This window comes from Coptis chinensis, chromosome 9 (genome assembly GCF_015680905.1).
Source record: "Coptis chinensis isolate HL-2020 chromosome 9, ASM1568090v1, whole genome shotgun sequence".
NCBI lineage: Eukaryota > Viridiplantae > Streptophyta > Magnoliopsida > Ranunculales > Ranunculaceae > Coptis > Coptis chinensis.
Genome location: NC_141464.1, coordinates 41,445,873 through 41,470,574, shown reverse-complemented (window position 1 = coordinate 41,470,574; position 24,702 = coordinate 41,445,873). Strand labels below are relative to the sequence as shown.

Sequence of the window (24,702 nt, the reverse complement as noted above, 5' to 3'; positions counted from 1 at the left end):
TAATTATAATCATGAAAACAAATGGTAGAAAATTGTACATGCGTGTCCGTGCATTTACACAATAATCAATCAGGTTCTAAAAATCAGTAATGACAATAAGTACGTGCTAGAAAGTCTTTGAGCCCTACTAACATAAGTTGGAGACAAATCGTCCCACAAATAAAATAATAATAATAATAGCTTCTCGAATCTGCAACATGTTAGGCTTAAACTAAGTTAAATAAGGATTAGTATAGTACTGGATCAATGTCGACATATATCTGATAAAGTTTGGTTATCAAAATGGATATCTAATCAAAACTTCAATATAAGTATAATAATATTTTTCTAATCCAAGTTCATGTCTATGTTTTTTATTTTCATTATCTTTGAAAAACTCACATATATGGTTTTCACAATTTTCCTACAAATTATGTAACTTATTAAAGGCCCTTTATTCCATTGTATACAATGGTGAGAGAGGGAGTCATCCATGGATAGATTGGATTTTCCGAAAGGAAGCATCAAAATTAGATACAATATATGTTTAGAAGAAAAATGAATGCATAAATTAATAATAGAGAGAAATTGAAAACAACAATAATAAGAAAAAAGGAAAAGGAAAAACCATACTTGATTTAGTGTAAACGGAGCGACAGAATTGGCAGGTGTGTCGAGAGACCAAAAAGTAGAAGAGAAAGCTGCGTTAAGTGTAGAAAGCAGAGTTTGATATGGTTTAATAAAAATCCCAAAGTTTTCAGTCAAAAAATCGTGGACCTCATAAGCAAATGTAAATGAATCCTTAGCTTTTCAATAGATTAGCTGATAAAAAATATTTGTAAAAGCATTTCTAACTACATTTGGTAAAATTGGTAAAATTCTAAGTTAAAAGGATTCATGGAAATTTTTCCGTGTCCTTTTGGCCATAGAGAAACGCCACTTCCAGAATCAATGAGTGTTTACTGATGTTATTGACACTATTGGTATACATACTAATCAACTTGAACTTTATCAATGAATCCAGTGTAGTTCAACGTTTACATCCTTGCACCTTTTGAAAGCATACTTCAAAATGGGCGGGTATCAAAGAAGACAGAATTTGAAATAAGTAGCAGGTAGAGATAGCACCTCCGTGACACGGCAAACACGACTATATATTAACTTGACTGCTTACACCTCTGTGTATCTTGTAGACAGAGGGCCTTGTACTATACGTTGTAGGATATCCTAATCATTATTTGTCAAGATTTTTTGTTGTCCTTCACCTCTATAGAGGTAAATAGCATTTTCAGGTATAGTGGGCCTAACACAGATATGTGTGATGGTCTATCTATACACAAACTTTAGGTGTGATTACATGGAATAAGAAGTTGAAAAACAAATTGTACAGTTGATAAAAAAAACTAAGGAATTCGATTGTAATTCAACTTAGTCTAGTAAATTCATGGTGGACTAAACTAAAGTTAAGTTTGCAGTAAAGGCGAATTTAAGTGCTTATATTGAAAAGGGCAACAATACTAACCAAGGAAGCGGTGAATGCAGCGGATGTAAAATCTTCAATCTTCTACGAACAATTCAAAAAAAAAAATTAGATTTAGATAGTTGTCTTCAAGCAAGAGGTTGAAACATGACTAACACAATTTGTTACTGGCTTCAAGACTATCAGAGCTTATCTCTAATTTGCCAATCAAGCATGTATGTTGAGTGGAACCTAAACTTTGATAGAGAACCATATTCATTAAAGAAGTGTATAACACAAAGGTAAGAACCCAATATCATCCTATATATCAGGTATCAATGTCTACTCATCAAATTATGCTCTAAAGAAGAAAAGCTGAACAATTCAAACTATTAGGGCTTGAGGCAACCTTGCCTAGTCTAAAGTGACTTGAAGAACAACACATACATCTAGATGAGATAAGACACGTAGAGTATTAAAGAGTCATTATTAAAAGAGACGAATTGAAAATGCTTCCATTTACGTTAGATGTACGTCAAACATATCTACATTGGTCAGAAATTCATCTCTTAGTCCCTCATCCTCAAGTTTGCTTAGTAAGGGAAAACACGTTGTGTTACACATAGACTCTAACACAGACCAATGAGAACCAACCCAGAGGCCTTGTGTAAGCTACAGTTAGAGAGTGAAACCAAAGATAAATTACTATGTATATACCTTTTACATTTTGTGCTTCTTATGCATCATGGGTTCACCGTTCACGAATCAAAATTTCCAACATCGTAGATTCTACTTCATTATGTTCAAGCAATACCTTGTGCAGTTGTGCTAATGGTTAATTTTCTACACGTCCTAGTATTTTAGTAGTTGATATTATTTTTGACTATGGCATAGAAGCATATCAAGAAATAATAGATGTTTACATTCAAAGAAGAAAAAAAGCGATTAGTTTGCCTTTGCAGAAAGAAACCTGAATCTGAGAAGCGACGACGAATTGCTAAAGAAATTGCTTCATTCTTCTTGTACGTACTTGAACGGCTTGACTTGTACTGGAAGTGGACAGAGCAAGCAACCTGAAACTAATGCCAAAATAAGATATCATCTTCTTCCAAAACTATTTGTAAAAGAGAATATAAATAAGACATTCCACTACGTTAATCAAAACTTAAAGAGATGCAAACAAAATTGTATTATAAGGCAAACCCACAGTTTATTCAAAACATATGAATCCAGTATCCCATTCTTAAAAGTGGTGACCATCCATATTGATTGTTGGAAGGTTCCAAACCTTTACAATAACTTGCACGATAAAGAACCACACCTCTTAGTGCCATTCTTGGTAGCAAGACTTTGAAGAAAGTAGGATATTCTGAGACAGAGCATTACACAGAGATTTCCTCGAAATTGACTCTACTTGTTCCAAATTTTAATTCAAGTGATTACAACGATGTCAAACAAATATAACATAAGTAATTGCAGACCTGGTTCCTACATGCATTTGCACAGTAAAAAAATTTCTAGAAATAACCCTAAGAAAGAAATCTAATAAGAGCATCTAATGGTGAGTAGTTAATTATGTCATTACTCACAAAAAGGCAGAGTTGATTTTGACATTATTCAGCTTCTCAAATGAAAAAAAAAATGTGGCTCTTAAGCTTTATGCAATACCTGCTTGTCCGACTTAATTTTTTAGGTGGACGTCTGACTTAAAACCATATAAAATTAGTACTTTGAATGCAACTTATCGACATGAATTTGTTAGAGTTTATGCCCTGAAAAGTCATTTTAGTTTGTGATTGTTTTATAATAAATAAAATAGTGTGACATCATTTTTAGTTATTGTTTGATTAGATCATTCTTAAAAGGGTAATGACCATTTCCATTGAACATGAGATGATCAATGAGGTATATGATACCATTAAGGTCCTTAGGTATATTAAAGGATGTCTAAATAGTTAGCATTAAGCTAACACCGGATTCTTATGCCTAAAAGTACAACTTTGGATAAAGTTGGGCACTCTATTTATATGGGTGCCATGGTGTTAGATGATTATCATTATTGAAAAATAGTTATATCTCAACCTATGTAGTAAGAGTACTACTCATCAACACATGGTGCTTAAATGTACACTTACCGATTGCAAGTGAAAGATGACTTTGTGAAACTTACTATCAAGGAGAGATATTCACACAAAATATTAGTCAATAAGTCCTTAGACCTGACGATTTTATTAGTCACTAAATAGTAGTCTATTGTCTTGATTAAATCATATTGAATCCAAAAATGGGATTTATTAAATGGTTTATATTGGATAGTAGATGAGCTATTTGAGTAATAATGAAACTCCAACAAGGGATCCATTCCCATACTAAATGGGAGAATATCTACGATTCGGAAATGAACAGATGTTATCAATTAACAAATAGTCCTGTAGGTTAATGTTTTCATAGTTTTTCTAAAACTATTATACGTAATATTACAAGTATCAAAATGTTTTTGCTTATAGGGTAAATCTTTTATGAGAAAGGATTTCTCATTTGATAACATTATTTTGAGAATCCAAATTGAATGACATTCTATAGACTATGGGTTCAACAATAATATGAATCTCGAAAGGTCTATAAGAGATATTAAGATTGGTAGAAATTTATTCTCATAAAAGAAATATTTTGTGGAAGGGACTATGCTATAGCTAATACTTAATTTGGGAGTTCAGTTGTGATATGCCTATCTCACATCACTCGTAGCTCTAAGCTTACTGATTAATTGGTCAATTGGTTAGCCTAAGATTAGCCTGTAACTAAGTATCCCTAAGCAATCTGATGATGTGCTCCACTAGCTACAATTCTAGTATATTCTCTTATACAATCCTATAGATGGCATATGATGTTATCTTTTATTATAGATTGTGGCTCACCGAATAAAATGACATATGATGTTATTTAGTATAAAGAGTTTGTACCTACACTATCTATCCCTATTATTTTGTATCCATCACATGTGAAACAAAAGAATAGAAGTTTTGTTCTTATTTTCTCTTGATAGAAGTGGGAGGTTATATAACTTATTTATGCACCTACATGGGTAAGAAACAAATGGGAAGATAAATGTGGGGTTTTTTTATCTTGTACGACAAGTCAACAGAGAGAGAGAGAGAGAGAGAGAGAATGTAGTTCTGGATTACTAGAAGATATTGTTGGCTTGGAGAAACATTGTCAAAGAGCTTTGGAAGGATTAATCAAAAGGCTTAGCAAAGGAGATTATTTGATAAAGCACGCTTTGAAAGTAAGTTTTTTTACTTATGATTTTATATTCTATTACATACATGTTGAAAGCATACTCTATATGTGCAAAAGATATGTTTTAGCTTTGGGGTTGTTTACATAGGTTGTTTAATTTTTAATCCGCTGCGTTCTATGTAACATCCCCTTACTAACAGTGGTATCGGAGCATTGGTTAGGCTTTCATTACTTGATGTTAATTTGAATTCGTTTTTTCAATTGAGATATGATCAATCCTGAAATTCATTTTCCCATGAACACTTGCTAGTATTTTGATTGTATCTTCTTCGTTACTTATCCGTTTTTAACGAATGAGTACTCGAATCGAAGATGATTCAATTATCTAAGTAATGGTTATGGTCTCATATTTTTTCATGTGGTATGGTTTTTTAATTTGTTAAAAAATGGTACAGTTCCTTGTTTCTTGTTTGCAGTTTGTGTGTTTGACATAATGCTTGTGAAAGATAAATGTTGTATCTATTTTACAAGGAATTGTAGTTTGATACTCAGATATAAGTGACCATGTTTTGCTCATCTATTAAATCTATGAGATTAGTTAAGTTTGAATTAAGTGTTCTAAATTATCACTGTTGTTAGCTTTGCACATCTTTAGAGTTGTTTGGTAATATATGTATGCATGAACTCAGTAAGAAGTATCACATGTTATGAATGTCTTTGCTATGATAATAAGATTATTCATGTATAGAAAATTTCCTCAGTTTTAATATTAAGTGTATATGAGGCCACGGGATACGTCCCAAGGCATCATGATCTTCCGTTGTACACAACACAAGTGAGACAGTGAACTTGTGAGTGAGATACAGGCCAAAGCCGAACTTGATCCTTTATTAGCTCTTTCACTTGTGATTGTGATAAGTTCAGTGTGATGAAGTGGGAGTATTAACACTAAAGCGTGGACTCTCATTCTAATCAGTTTTTTAGCTTGACAATGGGTGGACACTTAACTAAGAGTTATCATACAATAATGCCAAAGCATAGGTGTGCTAATTCTTAGAGATCATGACAGAAAATTGAGTACTCAAAATCAGTAGATGATATGATCTATTGATATATGAGTGGATAGTTACTATTCAGCTAGTTAACACCGTACCTTTTATTGGCCAAAATCTAGATTGTATGAGCAAGTAACTAAGCTTTTCAATGCCTACCTTTTATATGTTTTGAGGGTGTTATATTTAAGGTAGCAAACTGTTAGTAAATGAATACCCACATTCTAGCAGTTTTATGTATGTCACAATGTACTTTTATTTTATTGATAAAATAGATATGGTGACCGGAGTCAGCTCTCTTACTGAAATTCTCAAGGATGAGGAACTTATTAGCACTAACTACATTGATTGGAAGCGTAAGCTTAACATTGTTTTGACTGCTGAAAAACTGGACTTTTGCCTTAAGACTGTTAAACTTGTTCTTCCTCGAAATGCTAGGCCAACTAATAAAGATGAGTTGGAAAAATGGGAGCGGTCTAATAAGTTAGCCAAGTGTTTTATCTTAGCTTCTATGTCTACTATATTGCAGTGCCAACATGAGAAAATGGACAATGCAAAGGACATGTTGTTTAACTGCCTTCATGAGATGTTTGGTGAACAAAATGGTTAGCTCACCAACAAAGCTTAGAGACTTCATGAACATCAAGATGGCAGAGGGAGCACGTCATTAAGATGATGGGCTTCATTAATGAGCATGAAATTCTTGGTGGTGAGATTGATAGTGTCACACAAGTTGACGTTATTCTGCAGTCACTCCCTCAGTATTTCAATTCGTTTGTGTTGAACTACAACATGAACAAATCTGAAATTAATCTTAGTGAGTTACTGAACTCACTAGTGGCTGCAAAAAAATTAGTCAAAAGGAACACTGAAGCAGTTGCTATGGTTTTTGAGGAGTCTGGACCTAGCAAGAACTCAAAGAAAAAGTGGAAGAAGAAAAAGTTTAAGGCAAAAGGAAGTATAGGAAAAGGGAAGGCAAATGTTGTTATTCCATTTGGACCAAATCCAAAGAAACCTAGTAAAGGAAAATGTTTCCATTGTGGGAAAGTTGGTCATTGGAAGAGAAATTGTCGACTGTACTTAGCTTCTCTTGAGAAGGCAAAGACGTACTGCTGAAAATTCAGGTATTAGATATCTTGAAATACATGTTATAGTTGAGTCTAATTTAGTTGATAGTCCTTCTAACTCATGGGTGTGGATTCTGGATCCACGATTCATGTTTGCAATTCGTTGCAGGGGTTCAAAAGGACAAGGTAGCCGAGTGAAGTGGAAAGGAACTTGATAGTTGGTTCATCTGCAACAGTTGCAGTGAAGTCTATTAGAACTCTAGTTTTATCTTTAGCTATGGGAATAAATTTAGTATTAGATGATTGCTATTATGTACCTCAAGCACGTAGGAATTTAATATCTGTTTCAAGACTTATGAATTCTGGTTATTCTATTTCTTTTAATTCAAGTGTTGTTATTAAAAGAGATTGAGTGTTAATTACTTGTGGTAGTTTAGTCAATGGTCTATATTTAATTTTTCCCATTGCTAGTGATGAATGTTTACTGACTTCTATGTCCAATATATCAAAAACCAAACGACGTCATATCGTACCGAATCTACATATGTATGGCACTTGCGACTTGGTCATATTAGTCTTGATAGGATCAAGAGAATTCTCAAGGATAGGCCACTTGATATGATCACAGTAGAACCATATTCTACTTGTGAATCATGCCCTGCTGGAAAAATGACCAAGAAGCCTTTTCCTAAGAAAAGCACAAGGGCCATAGATATATTGGAGATCATACATACTGATGTATGTGGTCCAATGAACATTACAGCGAGAGGGCATTGGTATTTCATCACATTTACTGATGACCATACACGATATGGATATGTTTATTTGATGAACTATAAATCTAAATCTTTTGAAAAGTTCAAGGAATTCAGATTAGAGGTTAAGAAACTAGCAAGCAAATCCATTAAAACTCTTCTATCATATTGAGGAGGTGAATACTTTCCAATTTTTCGAATATTTGAAAGATAATGGAATTATCTCTAAATGGATTGGTCCAGGTACACCCAAAGCAAAATGGTGTTTAGGAAAGGCAAAACCGAATCTTATTAGATATGGTGCGCTTCTATGATGTGTTTAATGTGATACTCCTATATTCTTATGGGGATATGCCTTACAAACAGCTATATATATATATATATATATATATATATATATATATATATATATATATATATATATATATATATATCTATTAGAACTCTAGTTTTATCTTTAGCTATGGGAATAATTTAGTATTAGATGATTGCTATTATGTACCTCGCTAACGAGGGAATTTAATATCTGTTTCAAGACTTATGAATTCTGGTTATTCTATTTCTTTTAATTCAAGTGTTGTTATTAAAAGAGATTGAGTGTTAATTACTTGTGGTAGTTTAGTCAATGGTCTATATTTAATTTTTCCCATTGCTAGTGATGAATGTTTACTGACTTCTATGTCCAATATATCAAAAACCAAACGACGGCGTCATATCGCATCAATCTACATATGTATGGCACTTTGACTTGGTCATATTAGTCTTGATAGGATCAAGAGAATTCTCAAGGATAGGCCACTTGATATGATCACAGTAGAACCATATTCTACTTGTGAATCATGCCTTGCTGGAAAAATGACCAAGAAGCCTTTTCCTAAGAAAAGCACAAGGGCCATAGATATATTGGAGATCATACATACTGATGTATGTGGTCCAATGAACATTACAGCGAGAGGGCATTGGTATTTCATCACATTTACTGATGACCATACACGATATGGATATGTTTATTTGATGAACTATAAATCTAAATCTTTTGAAAAGTTCAAGGAATTCAGATTAGAGGTTAAGAAACTAGCAAGCAAATCCATTAAAACTCTTCTATCATATTGAGGAGGTGAATACCTTTCACTGAATATTTGAAAGATAATGGAATTATCTCTAAATGGATTGGTCCAGGTACACCACAGCAAAATGGTGTTTCGGAAAGGCAAAACCGAATCTTATTAGATATGGTCTGCTCTATGATGTGTTTAACAGATACTCCTATATTCTTATGGGGATATGCCTTACAAACAGCTATATATATATATATATTATGAATAGGGTACCATCTAAATCAGTAGCAACTACTCCATACGAGTTGTGGACTGGACGAAAGCCTTCGTTACAACATTTAAGGATATGGGGTTATCTTGTGCATGTACGCAAGCTTGAACCTGGTAAGTTGGAATTTATAACAGAAAAATGTATTTTTGTAGGCTATCCCAAAGAGACCAAGGGTTATTATTTTTACTCCAAAAATTATCAAAAGGTGATTGTAAATCGCAATGCCTATTTTTTGGAGGAAGATCTCATTCTTAATAAACCCATTGCTTATTTCCTTTTGCTATGGTTTTTGAGGAGTCTGGACCTAGCAAGAACTCAAAGAAAAAGTGGAAGAAGAACAAGTTTAAGGCAAAAGGAAATATAGGAAAAGGGAAGGCAAATGTTGCTATTCCATTTGGACCAAATCCAAAGAAACCTAGTAAGGGAAAATGTTTCCATTGTGGGAAAGTTGGTCATTGGAAGAGAAATTGTCGATTGTACCTAGCTTCTCTTGAGAAGGCAAAGACGTACTGCTGAAAATTTAGGTATTAGATATCTTGAAATAAATGTTACAGTTGAGCCTAATTTAGTTGATAGTCCTTCTAACTCATGGGTGTGGATTCTGGATCCACGGTTCATGTTTGCAATTCGTTGTAAGGGTTCAAAAGGACAAGGTAGGCGAGTGAAGTGGAAAGGAACTTGATAGTTGGTTCATCTACAACAGTTGCGGTGAAGTCTATAGGAACTCTAGTTTTATCTTTAGCTATGGGAATAAATTTAGTATTAGATGATTGCTATTATGTACCTCAAGCACGTAGGAATTTAATTTATGTTTCAAGACTTATGAATTTTGGTTATTCTATTTCTTTTAATTCATGTGTTGTTATTAAAAGAGATTGAGTGTTGATTACTTGTGGTAGTTTAGTCAATGGTCTATATTTAGTTTTTCCCATTGCTAGTGATGAATGGTTACTGACTTCTATGTCCAATATATCAAAAACCAAACGACGTCATATCGTACCGAATCTACATATGTATGGCACTTGCGACTTGGTCATATTAGTCTTGATAGGATCAAGAGAATTCTCAAGGATGGGCCACTTGATATGATCATAGTAGAACCATATTCTACTTGTGAATCATGCCTTGCTGGAAAAATGACCAAGAAGTCTTTTCCTAAGAAAAGCATAAGGGCCATAGATATATTGGAGATCATACATACTAATGTATGTTGTTCAATGAACATTATAGCGAGAGGGCATTGGTATTTCATCACATTTACAGATATACACGATATTGATATGTTTATTTGATGAACTATAAATCTGAATCTTTTGAAAAGTTCAAGGAATTCAGATTGGAGGTTAAGAAACTAGCAAGCAAATCCATTAAAACTCTTCTATCAGATTGAGGAGGTGAATATCTCTCCAATGAGTTCACTGAATATTTGAAAGATAATGGAATTATCTCTAAATGGACTGCTCAGGTACACCACAGCAAAATGGTGTTTCAGAAAGGCGAAATCGAATCTTATTAGATATGGTCCGCTCTATGATGTGTCTAACAGATACTCCAATATTCTTATGGGGATATGCCTTACAAACAGCTATATATATTATGAATAGGGTACCATCTAAATCAGTAGCAACTACTCCATATGAGTTGTGGACTGGGCGAAAGCCTTCGTTACAACATTTAAGGATATGGGGTTGTCTTGCGCATGTATGCAAGCTTGAACCTGATAAGTTGGAATTTATAATAGAAAAATGTATTTTTGTAGGCTATCCCAAAGAGACCAAGGGTTATTATTTTTACTCCAAAAATTATCAAAAGGTGATTGTAAATCGCAATGCTTATTTTTTGGAGGAAGATCTCATTCTTAATAAACCCGTTGATTTGCAAGAAATCAATGAGAATGACCCGTAGTCAGGATGAAACCCTAATGACTTAAATGTCATAAGGCCATTAAGAAGGTCAAAAAGAGTTTCCAAACCACCAGAAAAACTTCAAGCTTATTCATTTAATAGTGAAGTTTATCTAGTTACCCCTAAAAAAGATGACGAAGATCCTTCAAATTTTCAGGAAGCCATATGTGATGTGGATGCATCTCAATGGAAGAAGGCCATGCTTTTTGAAATGAATTCCATGTATCAAAATGGTGTATGGACTTTAGTGAACAAGCCTAAGGATATAAATTCTGTAGAAAATAAATGGCTTTTCAAAAGGAAGAAGAGCGCCATTGGAAATGTGGAAACATTCAAGGATAGACTTGCTGTGAAATGTTACACTCAAATTAAAAGAGTTGATTATGAGGAATTTTTTTCACCAGTTGCTATGTTAAAATCAATTAGGATTTTATTAGCAATTGCCGCATACCATGATTATGAGATATGGCAAATGGATGTCAAGACGCCATTTCTTAATGGAATGTTGAATGAAGATATCTATATGCAACAACCGGAAGGGTTCATTGTCGTTGGTCAAGAACATTTGGTATGCAAGTTAAATAAGTCTATTTATGGCTTAAAACAAGCTTCAAGAAGTTGGAATATCAAATTTGATTCAGCAATCAAAGAATTTGGATTCCATAAAAATGAATAAGAACCTTGTGTCTACCAAAAGGATAGTGGGAGGGCAGTTGCTTACTTGGTCTTGTATGTTGATGACATATTACTCATTGGGAATGACATGGGAATGTTGTCATCGACCAAAGTGTGGTTATCTCAACACTTTGCAATGAAGGATTTGGGAGAGGCATCTTATGTTCTAGGAATCCAGATCTTATGAGATAGGAAGAATAGAAAGATAGGATTAAGTTAAGCCTGCTACATTGACAAGATATTGGCTAGGTACAATATGAGAGAGTGCAAACCTGCCCAACTACCATTTAGGCAAGGGATAAATCTTTCCAAAGATATGAGTCCCAAATCTGTTAATAAGATTGAACAAATGAAAAGATGTCCATATGCTTCGGCTGTAGGGAGTCTTATGTATGTCATGCTTTGTACTAGGCCAGACATATGTTATGCAGTGGGAGTGGTATGCTGTTTTCAAAGCAATCCAGGGGTTACACATTGGACAACAGTGAAACACATATTGAAGTACCTTAATAGGACTCGTGATTATGTGCTTGATTATCAGAGTGAGGATCTAATTGGTGTAGGGTACACTGATTCAGATTTTCAAGTTGATCGTGATAACCGAGCTTCAACATTAGGTTATGTCTTTACTTTAGTAGGTGGGGCAGTAAGTTGGCATAGTGTGAAACAAAATAGCATAGCTGATTCTACTACGGAGGCAGAATATATTGCCGCTTCAGAAGCATCAAAAGAAGCCGTGTGGTTTAAAAGGTTCTTAATCGCACTAGGGAGTGCTCCAATGGCACAAAATCCAATCACTCTCTTTTGTGATAACATGGGTGTTGTAGCTCAAAGTAAAGAACCTAGGAGCCATAGCAAGATGAAGCATGTTGAAAGAAAGTATCACTTAATCCGTGATATATCTGCGCGTGGAGACATTGCTATTACTCACATTAGATTTGAGCACAACTTGGCTGATCCAATGACAAAAGCTTTGCCTGAAAAGACTTTTGTATGTCACTTAGATAGTAGCGATCTAATATGTACACTTGAATGACTTTGAGGGCAAGTGAGAGATTGTTAGAGTTTATGCCCTGAAAAGTCATTTTAGTTTGTGATTGTTTTATAATAAATAAAATAGTGTGACATCATTTTTAGTTATTGTCTTATTAGATCATTCTTAAAAGGGTAATGACCATTTCCATTGAACATGAGATGATCAATGAGGTATATGATACCATTAAGGTCCCTAGGTATATTAAAGGATGGCTAAGTAGTTAGCATTAAGCTAACACGGGAGATTTAGCCTACCGGATTATTATGCCTAAAAGTGTCACAGCTTTGGATAGAGTTGGGCACTCTATTTATATGGTTGCCATGGTGTTAGGTGATTATCATTATTGAAAAATAGTTATATCTAAACCTATGTAGTAAGAGTACTACTCATCAACACGTGGGTGCTTAAATGTACAATAACCGATTACAAGTGAAAGATGACTTTATGAAACTTATTGTCAATGAGAGATATCTTTTACACACAAAATATTAGTCAATAAGTCCTTAGACCTGACGATTTTATTAGTCACTAAATAGTAGTATATTGTCTTGATTAAATCATATTGAATCCAGAAATGGGATTCATTAAATGGTTTATATTGGATAGTAGATGAACTATTTGAGTAACAATGAAAGTCCAACAAGGGATCCATGCCCATACTAAATGGGAGAATATCTACAATTCGGAAATGAATAGATGTTATCAATTAACAAATAGTCCTGCAGGTTAAATGTTTTCATAGTTTTTCTAAAACTGTTATACGTAATATTACAAGGTCGGTCTTTTTTTTTTTTTTTTTTTTTTTTTTTTTCCTGATATCCATCTAGTTCTCAACTTGTCAGCTGAGTAAGCTTTTTATTGTGTATTGTAACGGGTTAAGAATTTTTGGTGAAGAAGAAAAAGGCTTTTAGAAAGGGTGAAGGCTCAAGAGGGGTAATTAGAGGAAATTTTTTATTTTATTTTAACGTTTATTTGGCTGTATCGATCCAAAAAAGGCCTAAATTCTCTCTTAGGATATGATGTGGTGATCAAGCAAGTAGACGTGTGTTCTTTCTATCCGGACATCTTTTGTGTCATCACTCAATAATCATTCAGATGAGGCTTTTGGCTAGATTCTCACAGGATATATGCCGCGATGTGTATTCGGTATGCATCGTTTATTATGCCGCGATGAAGATCATTGATGATATAAATAGGTTGTGTAGGAATTTTTATGGGGCTCGATTTGTCACCAATCACATGCTTTGATTGGATGGGAGGAGTTGTGTTACCCATATGAGGAGGGAGGTAAGGGACCGAGGAATCCGCAATGGTGAATCAAGCGCCAACATGAAACACATCCGAAAGTACTAACAAAGGCCGATACACTATGGGTGGACTGGATACACGAAACTTGATCAAAGGTAGGAATTCCAATGGCAACTAAAGATTCCAATGGCTTTCTTGGAGGGTGTTGTAAATCTTTTAAAAAGAGAGGAAAAAGCAAGATGAAGTGGCTATACACCAAATAGGAGACGGAAGTAACACCAATCCGGCTTGATCCATGGCATCCGAGTGGAATTTTGAAAGATAAGTTCCCACAAGTATTTACTTACAACTCCACATGTCACATAAATGCAAAGGTTTCTGAATTTATAGTACAAGGAGAATGGCACTTTCCCTCGATCGAATTTAAGGTTCACATAAGAGAGATAGTGGAAGAGATCGACTATGGAACAGAAATAATGGGAGGTTTGGATAAGTTAGTATGGACTGCATCAACTCATGGAGACTACAAACGCGAGACACTTATATGAAGGATTAGAGAGGGACAAAACAACTAGTGCCTTGGCATCACATGGTATGGTTTTCAAATCGAATCCCAAGACACTCGTTCATCCCGGATGGCGATTAAAGGAGGACTCAAAACACTAGAGAAGATGAAAGAATGGAATAAAGTCACTACTGAGGATACATGTATATTGTCTTTGGAAGGAAGTGGAGACGTTGTAACATCTCTTTCATTATTATGATTACTCTAAGGAGGTTTGGGTACCGATTATTGGACAAAATGGGATACAATAGAACATGAGCAAGCACATGGCAAACAGAAATCGAATGGGTACAGAAAGGTAAGTGGGTAAAGGGCGAAACAAGACGAATGAGATTAGGATGGAATGGGTTCATATATTGGATTTGGAGAACTTTTTAAATGAAAAAATTTTTGAAAATAAGTCCTTAGTCGGGCACTGATTTCGGGTATTTGTAGAATTCTGAATGATGTAGAACAAAGTTAGAAGCAATGGATATAAGGATGGAAGAGGGATCCGAAAGCAAATGGTTTATTTGAGAAAGGTGGAATGTAGATGTGGTGAACTATTTGAGGAAGAAAATAGGAAGACGGGAAAAAGCGAAAAAGACGAGGGAACTCTAAACTTAAACACATGCCCATAATTTAATGGGTCTTTGGCGGGATGGGCGTGGTTATAAGAAATGATGTTGGTCAAGTCACAATAGCGAGTAAGGGAAGGTCCAACAAGCGGACCATTGCCTTAATAGAGCCGCAAGGCGTCGAAAAAGGGATCAAAATGGCTATTTCGAGGAATCGTGATCTTCGTTCTCAACGGATTCAGCAAATGTAATCTCTTTTTTCAAAAATGAAATCGTTACCCATGGCAAGCGTAACAGATGATGAGGAGCATTACCCAAATGAGAGAGAAACTAGAGAAGTTCACTATTACTCATGTATATCGAGAAGCTAACAAATTTTGCGGATGCATTGGCAAGTAATGTTCCTACGGGTTAGCTATGTAGAATTAGTTCCTAGCTCCTTTTCAGAGGATGTAAAGAAAATCATATATGATGATGCAAGAAGGCAAACTCTATATCCGATTGTAACAAGCTTATTAATCTTTATTAATGAAAAGGGTAGGGACCTCTATAACAACCTCGCTTGCCCAAAAAAAAAAAAAAAAAAAAAAAAGATTCTCACAGGATATGGAACTTAATTGTTCTAATCTTGGCTTCAAAAACTCACTACTATATATACAAACAAATGCTGATGCATGTCATTCATGAAAAGATGCGAAAACTATTTGTTAAGAACAAGTCCTTACTCTATTGCTATAATGAGACTTCTAAACTTTTTATTCATCATAGAAAAAGGAAACAAGATTTTTTAATACTAAATGGAAAAATATTTTTGGTCTTTTTCGATTTTTTTTTTTAGAAATGAAAAATATACTATTATATCTAATATATAGAAAATGCCTAGTTTTTGCAAAATGTTACTATACCACCCCCAAATAGAACTATGTTTTGTCCTCAAAGTATGAAGCGATAATTAAGGAAAGAGATTACCATATAAACATGAGCAAAAATGGCAATACACATGTATTCTATTCTTCATGATGAAAATACGCCACCCCCAAATAAGTTTAGGGCGTGGGTTGTTTAATATAGAACGAGAAATACATGGTTTATTATACTAGGGATATTTATTCTACTATAAAATCTTTTTGGGTTTTTGTATTTTTGAAAACATGAAATGCATGAAAGAAAAATGGAAAATTTTGGCATGATGTATTTGTTTTACCTTCTACTAATATACCAAATTCCACAAGAAAAAACAAAACAATACAAAACAAGAAAATAATATTAAGCATAAAGTTAAACTTATGCTATGTCATACACGTAAGAAAGAAATAGAAAAAAAAAATCCAACTATACGGACACTAGGAATCCTAGTCAGAATCCATGCGTGACTCGTCTCGACGTCTAGAAGATCCTTCTCCCTGGTGACGTCGGGACCTGGCATGTTTATCACTACGCGGGAGCGCGTCTCTGATGCTCTGTAGTGACACTGTGCTGAAAACGTCGCTACTCCTGCTAGAAGGACCGTTACTTCTCTCTGATGGTCCGTTGTTTTGCTATAATGTTACCTTAAGTTTCCCTGAGTTGGTGGAGATACGAATGCGGAATCCTCTGGTCTCTATGGAGGAAGTGAATTCCATCCATAGGCTGAGTGAACTATCGAGTGACATCTTCAAGGAAGTAATCCACCTTCTGGGTCGGGCGTGCTTGCTCAGCGGCAGGTGGAAGCCATAATTTCTAGACACAGTGGGCATAGATAGGACCTGTGGTAACGTCCTTGACCTTTACTAGGGGGTATGGGGCTTCGAACCCCCAGTGCTGCATGATCTTGGTGACTAGCACTGGTAGAGGGGCAGTTGACTTCTTTAGTTTGCAGAGTTGCTCAAAGATAAAGGAGACAATGTAGAAGCTATTCTTCTGCTCTTGAAGAATCTATAAAAGATGAAGCATCTCCTTACCTATATCCGAAGGCTTGGCCAAGTGTAGTAGGTTGTTAGTCATCCAATCGAGATACTACTAATTTGGTTCCTTCAGAGTTTAACTCACGAAAAGAGATTGAGACTTGGGGTTTTTAACCCCCTCAAGAAGTGTCTCTACCATCATCACGTCGATGGTCTTTCCGTTTGGGATTGTTCCGTCTAAACATAAGCCTTCAGAGGAATCCCCAGAACTCCACTCACCACTTCCTTGTTGAACTCCAGTGAGCGGCCATCCTTGACAACCATGATGCGGTCATCCTCCTCTCTAAGCATGCAGTTATAAAACAAATGAGTAAGAGAGGGAAAATAAGCCTCACCTTCTGTACGCACAAAAATGTGTACCTAGGTCTATGCAATTGATTTTAGAGTCGCCACTAACTTTATTAAGGAAAAGTTGAGTAAAAGCTATGTGAAGGACTAGCCCTCGAAACTAGATGATTATTGGGTTTGGGAGTCAAGGTACGATGTGGGAAGGTGTTAGGCACCCATGCTCGCCTGGTAAAACCAACCTTACTTCTATTATAATGTATTAAGATAGGTGAATAAAGAAAGCTTGAAATTTTATTACCAAATTGGATGATCTTCACTAAATTATTTAAAAGAAAATGACTATATGCTATAGTAAAACTAAAAAAACAAATAATCCTAATATGCAATACTAATTAAAATAAAAGAGAAAAGAAAGATGTCACCTTGTTTGGAATGTTGCCTCATACTTGATTGTAGATTGATCGATTGATTGATGATAAACTTGATCTTGAATTGACAACTGTGATTTTTGGATTGAAACAGGTGATTTGAGAAAAAAATAACCTTTGGTAAAAAGAAGTTTCTACTCAAGATCGACGAGAAGAAAAGAAGGCTAAAATGAAGAACTAGAAAGAAAAAATGAAGAACACTGAAGAAAAGAAGGATATTAGCTCTGAATAACTAGGTCCAGATTATTAACTCCGAATTCCTAGCTCCAGATGTTTTTTTATGGGTGAATGAGATCCATATTTATAGATTTTTGGGATGGATTCAAATATGGTAATGAGTTTGATTTAATGGCTGAGTATTGATTAAGAAAAATCCAATGACTTGATATTTATTTTTGTTGCACCTCCTAAATTTGGCCCTTGATTCAAGAGGTGGGATAAGGGGTGCGCTCTTGGCCCTTGGTTTTTGGATCTTTTTGATGGATTAGGGCAAAAAATAAAACCCTACACGTCCTCAATGAGCCCACAATCCAGGGTTTCCAAACATGGCTCCAAAATGGCATATTCTCTAGAATATTCTTGATTTTTGTGATCAAATCAAATCAAACAAATAAGGAAGTTTCTCTAGGTTTTTGGAGGCTTGAGAATGGTCTAGAAATCCTAATGAAAAGGTTTGACACGATCTGGATCCACAGCCCACGAGCACCCAAAATCCACAAAAAGGCCCATTTTGACCATATTTTCAATGCTGCAAATTTCCTTTGATCGGGTCAAAATTAGGCAAACTCTTCTTCACAAAAACTGTTTATTAATCCATTAGGAAGGTCCATGAACTCTTAAAAATACCCTTGGGTCGAAATCTTACTCCCAAAAAGTATTGCACTGAACAGTGCGCTCAACGGGCTGAAACGGGATAGGGCAAGATTAGGGTTTTTGAAATCCAAAAGGAACCTAGGCAAGCTTGTACTCATTTAGAAGGATTTTTCAAGGGGAATTCAAATATGAAATAATCTCATCCAGAGAAAGAGTGGAAAAAACGAGATTTGGGTTCCAAAGGGTTACAGGGGCATTTTGGTCATTTTAAGCTCAAAACTCAGAAATCAACGAAACTTCAGCCATAGCTATAACATGATGAGGAGAGTCTAAAGATGCTAAAAGAAGATGAAAAGAAAGAAGTTTGATGTAGAAATGAAGACTCTAGAAAGCAAATCACCTTATATGATCAAATTTAATTCAAGGCAAAATCGTGAATGCATTATGTCTGGGATGCAAAAATGGGGTGTCTACAGTTTCCCCTCTTTGGCGGAGGTTGCTTGCAACGGAACGGCAAAGCCATGGAGACACACCATTTTTGCCAAGCTCCAGCCAAAAGATCTCATGCAATTTTTGAAAATTCATTTGAAAAATATTTTTGAAAGAGGGCCTTTCCCTGGATATTTGAAATCCTTAATTTTTTTTAAGTTGTTTGTGAAAGCATAGTTGAAAATGGTTCACTCAAGAGAGGATGGTATCGTACCTTACAAATGCGTGTTTTACGTCTTACATTTTTTCAGTAGTCAACCAAAATATCACACCTTCTAATGCGTGCATTTTACGTCTTACATTACATCAGTATGTACTAGGATAGTGGCGCTTAGGCCAAAAAATGGTGATGGATAAGGATGAACAACTTTTTGAAATCAAGGGACAATTTTTTTTTTGAAATCTAATATTTTCAAATTCATTTTGGAAAACTGGTGAAATTAAATGGATAGATCAATTCATTCATGATTTTGACTTAGATGAAAGATTCTCATATAATGGTGATAACCAAACATTGACGAAAGAAAAGACTCACCGGGGAGAGCAAGAAGATCCACTAGGGATGGGAGATTCTAAAGATGAAGGAAGAAGACACAGACGAACACTGATAGGGAAGATAAGAGATGTGCTGGAGATGAAAGATGGATGCTGGGGATGGTGATATTCAAGTTCAATCAATCAATCAATTACGTTCAAGTACTCGAATTGGAAAAGACTGTCACTATGAGTTCAGGCTGATCCATCCGTGAGGCTGTCATAAAACTGACATTGTTCTCGCTAACAATTTTAATGTTGTACAAATGGAGTTACCGAAATGATATTAATGATCAAGTGGTTGCCAATAGTGCGATGAAAAACAAAATTTGATGAATATTTTCTCATACTGGAGGGTAAGAACCCCATGATACTAATATTTGTCATTTTATTTATTATTATTATTTTTTTTTAAAGTTGTTTTATTTATTTATTTGGTCAAACTTGGTCAATAGTCAAACAGGTCAAAACCGACTCAACCTAGTCAAAACCGGGTCAACCTGGTCAAAACCGGATCAAATGGGTCACAACTGGACTGGAGTACTGGACACTCAAAGCCGGGTCCAATTAGAGCAAATTGCTCGAACCAACGAACCCAAACTAGGTGAGGTGTACCGACCTTTACTTTTGGTGCTTGCACCGAAGCAGTTTTTATAAAAATAGATCTTCTATTTAATTGGAAGGAATCTTTGACAATTCAAACTGTTTTGTCTTTTTCCAAAATCAACTGTTTCTGTTTAGTAAACCAAATCGGACAAAATCGAACACTTTCACTCTTTGTAAACAAAATCCACCGCTCATCACACATTCATGTGCACTTTCTAATTAAGCCATCCAAGCCAAGCCTATTTAAACAGGGGAGGAAATATACGTACCTTTGCCAACGTCCAGAGAGAAAAGTGATGGTGCGCCACAGTCCAGACCATGCCATGTTACGGTAATGCATTTTTTTTTTCTCTGTTCTTTTCGAACTCAGTGATTCTTTGTGCAACATATAATGGAATCTCACTTACCTTATCCATAATTGGCAGCTTTACCCTCAATCTAGCGACTTAGAATTTTGTTGCATAGCCTGTGAGACTAGAAAAACAATTTCTTGGCAAAGAATAGGCATGGGACATTATTTCTCTCCACGACAGGTTAGTATAATATACATAATATACATAATACCAGGGCCGGCCCTGCGTTTCAAGGGGTCCTATGCAAGCTCCCGAAAATGGGGCCTATATACTAATTTAAAAATAAGTAGCAAAAAAACTCGCAAAATATTTTTTCTTTCTTGTTTCTTCCCAAATCACTTGTGACTGCCCCAGGGGGGGGGGGACATGGAACCTAACCCCATTGATCAAGCATCACATAGTTCTCTTAGCACAATAAAACTAAAAAGAAAAGTACATTAATAAACTATTAACCAAAAATAGATCTTGATCCATTTCTACTTGCGAAATCACTGATTATACTTGCATAGTCAATTTTCTCTACCAACCCCTTCTCAATGGATAACATGGCTAATCCATTTAATCTATCTTGTGACATGCTTGACCGAAGGTAAGATTTTATCAATTTCAACTTTGAAAAGCTCCTTTCTCCAGATGCAACTGTAACTGGTATAGTGAGTAATATTCTGTAAGAAATCCATGCATTTGGAAAACAACTAACCGTTAACTTCAAATGATCCAACACATCAGCTGCCTTCTTTATGCCTTTTGGCAAATCTTCCCTCAAGATCTTTCGTTCAGAAAATAACTCTCTCCCATCAATATCAGATACTATGTCGTGCTTCAGATACTTTTCAAGGTTCTCACAAGAAACTTTTAAACTAGCATTATTTGCAGACTTCAACTTCTCCAAATCATACAAAAACCTGAAAATTCCTTCAAAATTTTGAAATTCTTCAAATCGACTCTTTAATGAGGAAAGAGCTTGGTCTACTATATAAATGAAGTAGTGGATTATGAACAACTCTTTCGCAGATTGTGGCAATTCTTCAGTGACATTATCATCAAATTGTCTCTTTCTACAAATGATGTGTTTTTCACGAAAAACGGGTTCAACTTGTATATCAGCCACGATCTCCTTAGCTTCCACTATAGCCTCATCAAATCCAGTTACTCTATACCTTTCAAAATATGAAATGAGTCCTTCCAACTTCTTTATAGCTACATCCATATGCATGTCTTCTTTTTGCAAGAGTTTGCTAACATAGTTAACCTGTGACAATACATTGTACCAAATAATCATACCAACCAAAAATTCAAAATTTTCAAGCTCATGTGTTGTTAGAGACTCAGCATCACTCTTTGTTTTTGGATCATCACTAGTATCAACCAAGTGAAATAAAGCATCTCGAATCTATGGAGCCTGCTCTTTTATCGCTGCAACACTGTCTAAACGACTTTCCCAACGTGTTGGTGCCAATGTCTTAAGAGTAAGACCACCTTGAACTTTATCTTTAAAAACTTATCATCGCTTTGTAGATGAAGAAAACACCAAATATATACGTTGTACCACTCCGAAAAAAGATATAGCTTTTGGACAAGAGTTCGCCATATCACATAGAGCAAGATTAAGCGTGTGACAACCGCATGGAGTATAGAATGCTCTAGGATTAACTTCGAGCAATCTATTCTGTACACCTTTGTGTTTCCCTTTCATATTGGATCCATTATCATAACCTTGGCCTCTTATATTACCAATGTCGAGTTCAAGAGTATCTAGCATATCTTTCAGTTTATTAAAAAGTCCTAAACCTGATGTGTCATCCACCTTCCAAAATTTTAGAAAATATTCTTCTATCTTCGTTGGACTCGTTGAAACATCCACACACCGTACAACAAGAGATATTTGTTCTTCGTGACTTATATCAGGTGTACAATCAAGGATGATTGAGAAATACTTTGCATCTTGGATTTTCTTCACAATCAAACATTTAACCTCACCTGACAACATTTCTATCAATTCATTGTGAATCTTGTGACCAAGATAATGATAGTGAATTTCACTCTTTTGAATACGTTCGAGGTGTTTCCGGATAACCGGATCAAATTTACCCATCATTTCATTTATACTCAAAAAAATTCCATTATTATCTTCATAAATCTTTTCATGCTTCCCGCGAAATGGCAAATTATTCTTAGCAAGAGTTTTCACAACAACAAGTATCCTCTGTAACAATTCTCTCCAATGTTCCCTTTCTTTCGAAATCTGTTCCTAAAGATGTTTATCAATCGTTTCATTCTTGCCAAGTTGATCCACCAATTCAATCCAATATTTTAGACGTCTTTTATGAGGAGGAAGTTGTTCATGTTGTTTAAGCTTTGTTGTGAGATTTCTCCAATTGTCATATCCTTCATCAGTCAACTGAGAGGTATTTGCATTTTGCTTGAATAACTTACAACAGAAGCAATATACCTTGTCTAAAGCGTGTGAATAGACGAGCCAACTTCTATCTTGCTTCTCCCCATTCTCCAAATATCGAGTGTAATAAGTGGAAGAAAAACGCCTCCCTTCAGAATTTCTAGGAAAATTACCACTATAATCTCTTATTGGACCCTTTTGTACTAGTAAGTCTCTAAAAGTTTGGTCAATCTTATCCCAATTTCCTGGATCATAATAATTCACCGGTCCCTCATAATCATTATTAGCTTGTGCATATTCTTCAATCACCACATTTCCATATTCCACATTATCCAATTCTTCACTTTCTTCATTAACTCGTTCCTTATTTACCAACTCTTCAAACCCTTCATTAATCCGTTCCTCAATTACCAACTCTTCATACCCTTCAAGCATTTGTTCATCATTTATTTCTTCTCCATTGCCATTGTGATTCTCATCTACCTCGTTAACGGGATTTGCATTTGAACTCTCTTCTTGTTTCGTGGTCGTAAAGAACTTTTTTATAGCTCCTACTTGAGATTGAGCCATTGCTTCCATTCTTTGTTTCTTTTTCCTTTTTTCATGACCAGAGGGATACGTTCTAGTGCGTGCCATCGAAAAAATCCGACAAAACAACAACAACTTGATAATAAAATCAACTAAAAGTAACTAAATCAGCTTGTTTTATGAACTAAAAGTAATAAAATCAAGTGTTCAATTTCCTAGGCATTAAGAGATTAAGAGATGATTCTTACTTGTTTTATGAACTTGATATTGTTTCATTCTGTGGGAGAAACAGTTTGGGTTCATTGGTATATGGTTTTTTCTGTCTTGTTCAGTACTTGTCTTGATTTCGTTCTGTTTTGTTCTATGACTCAAAAAAAGCTAAAAAGAATCAATTTGGGTTTTCTTTTACGGTTGAATTCTGAAATGGACTTTTGTGTGGATGTGGACCTTTTTTTATATGCGTGGGCTATATCATAAGTTGACATAGTAGTGGGTTGAAGTGGTGGACAGGGCCCTTAAAATTAGCAAACATTTGGGGGCCCTATGCAAGGCATTAGGCAACATAGGCCCAGGGCCGGCCCTGCATAATACAACTATGTTATTAGTGGAATATGCATGAGTGGTTAAATGATGATGCATGTATGAACCAACTTATTTGAATGATATGTTAGTAGAAAAAGTACATGGTTTAGTTAGGATATATTGGCTTCAGAATTTTCTATGTGCCAATGGTGTCATCCTAGATTTTTCATCATAAGCCATCCAAAGCAAACCAAGTTTTCGAAAACAAATCATTTTTTTTTTTTTTTTTGAAATTCATTTTGAAAACAATGTGAAACAAAACATTTTTTTATCCACAAAACAAGAAATACCACAAATGATTGCATCACAAGTAAAGGTGGGGGAATGAGTTACCGACAAGAATGTGAGCATGAGAACGACCATAGGATAGAAGTACGGTCAAACTTGGCACCTATGAATTAGATGATATTATTTTCCTTTTGATTGCTTGACCTTCACAAAGTACTAAACGACACCCAAAAACTTTCTTCCAAAACAGATAGAACATAAAGCATAGGACCAATCTTTTGGAGACAGCTTCCTCATACATCGCAATCACTAGTAGTGAATCCTCCAATGCCTTCCATTTTTATTTATTTATTTATTTGTTTATTTTTTAAGTGGAAATTTTATTGATATTGATGAGGAATTTTATAAATAATTAGGACAAACGTGCAATAAGCTGCGCCGCAAGTCCTTTCTGGATAGCAAATCCTATTCTTCTAAAAACAAACTCGTTAGAACCAGCTATCATAACGTTACCGTCCATAATTTTCTGAAGTCTCTTGAGAAGCTCAACAACCTGTTGTTCTAAGAAACCGAAAGTGTCGAAACTAAATGGAATGAAACAATGTTGGTTAGCCATGCAAGCTTCCTCATGCTTCTCCATCTTCCC

At 35.2% G+C, this 24,702-nt stretch overlaps 1 protein-coding gene across 1 annotated transcript; it reads right to left on the bottom strand.

Annotated features, from left to right (window-relative positions):
- Positions 1-20,768: 20,768 nt before the first annotated feature.
- Positions 20,769-22,415, bottom strand: LOC147476061 (uncharacterized). Its single transcript, XM_086585620.1, has 2 exons — positions 21,870-22,415; positions 20,769-21,572 (listed from the first exon to the last, which is right to left on the bottom strand). The coding sequence occupies exons 1-2, from the start codon at positions 22,413-22,415 to the stop codon at positions 20,769-20,771; spliced, it is 1,350 nt and encodes a 449-aa protein (XP_086441746.1).
- Positions 22,416-24,702: the final 2,287 nt, after the last annotated feature.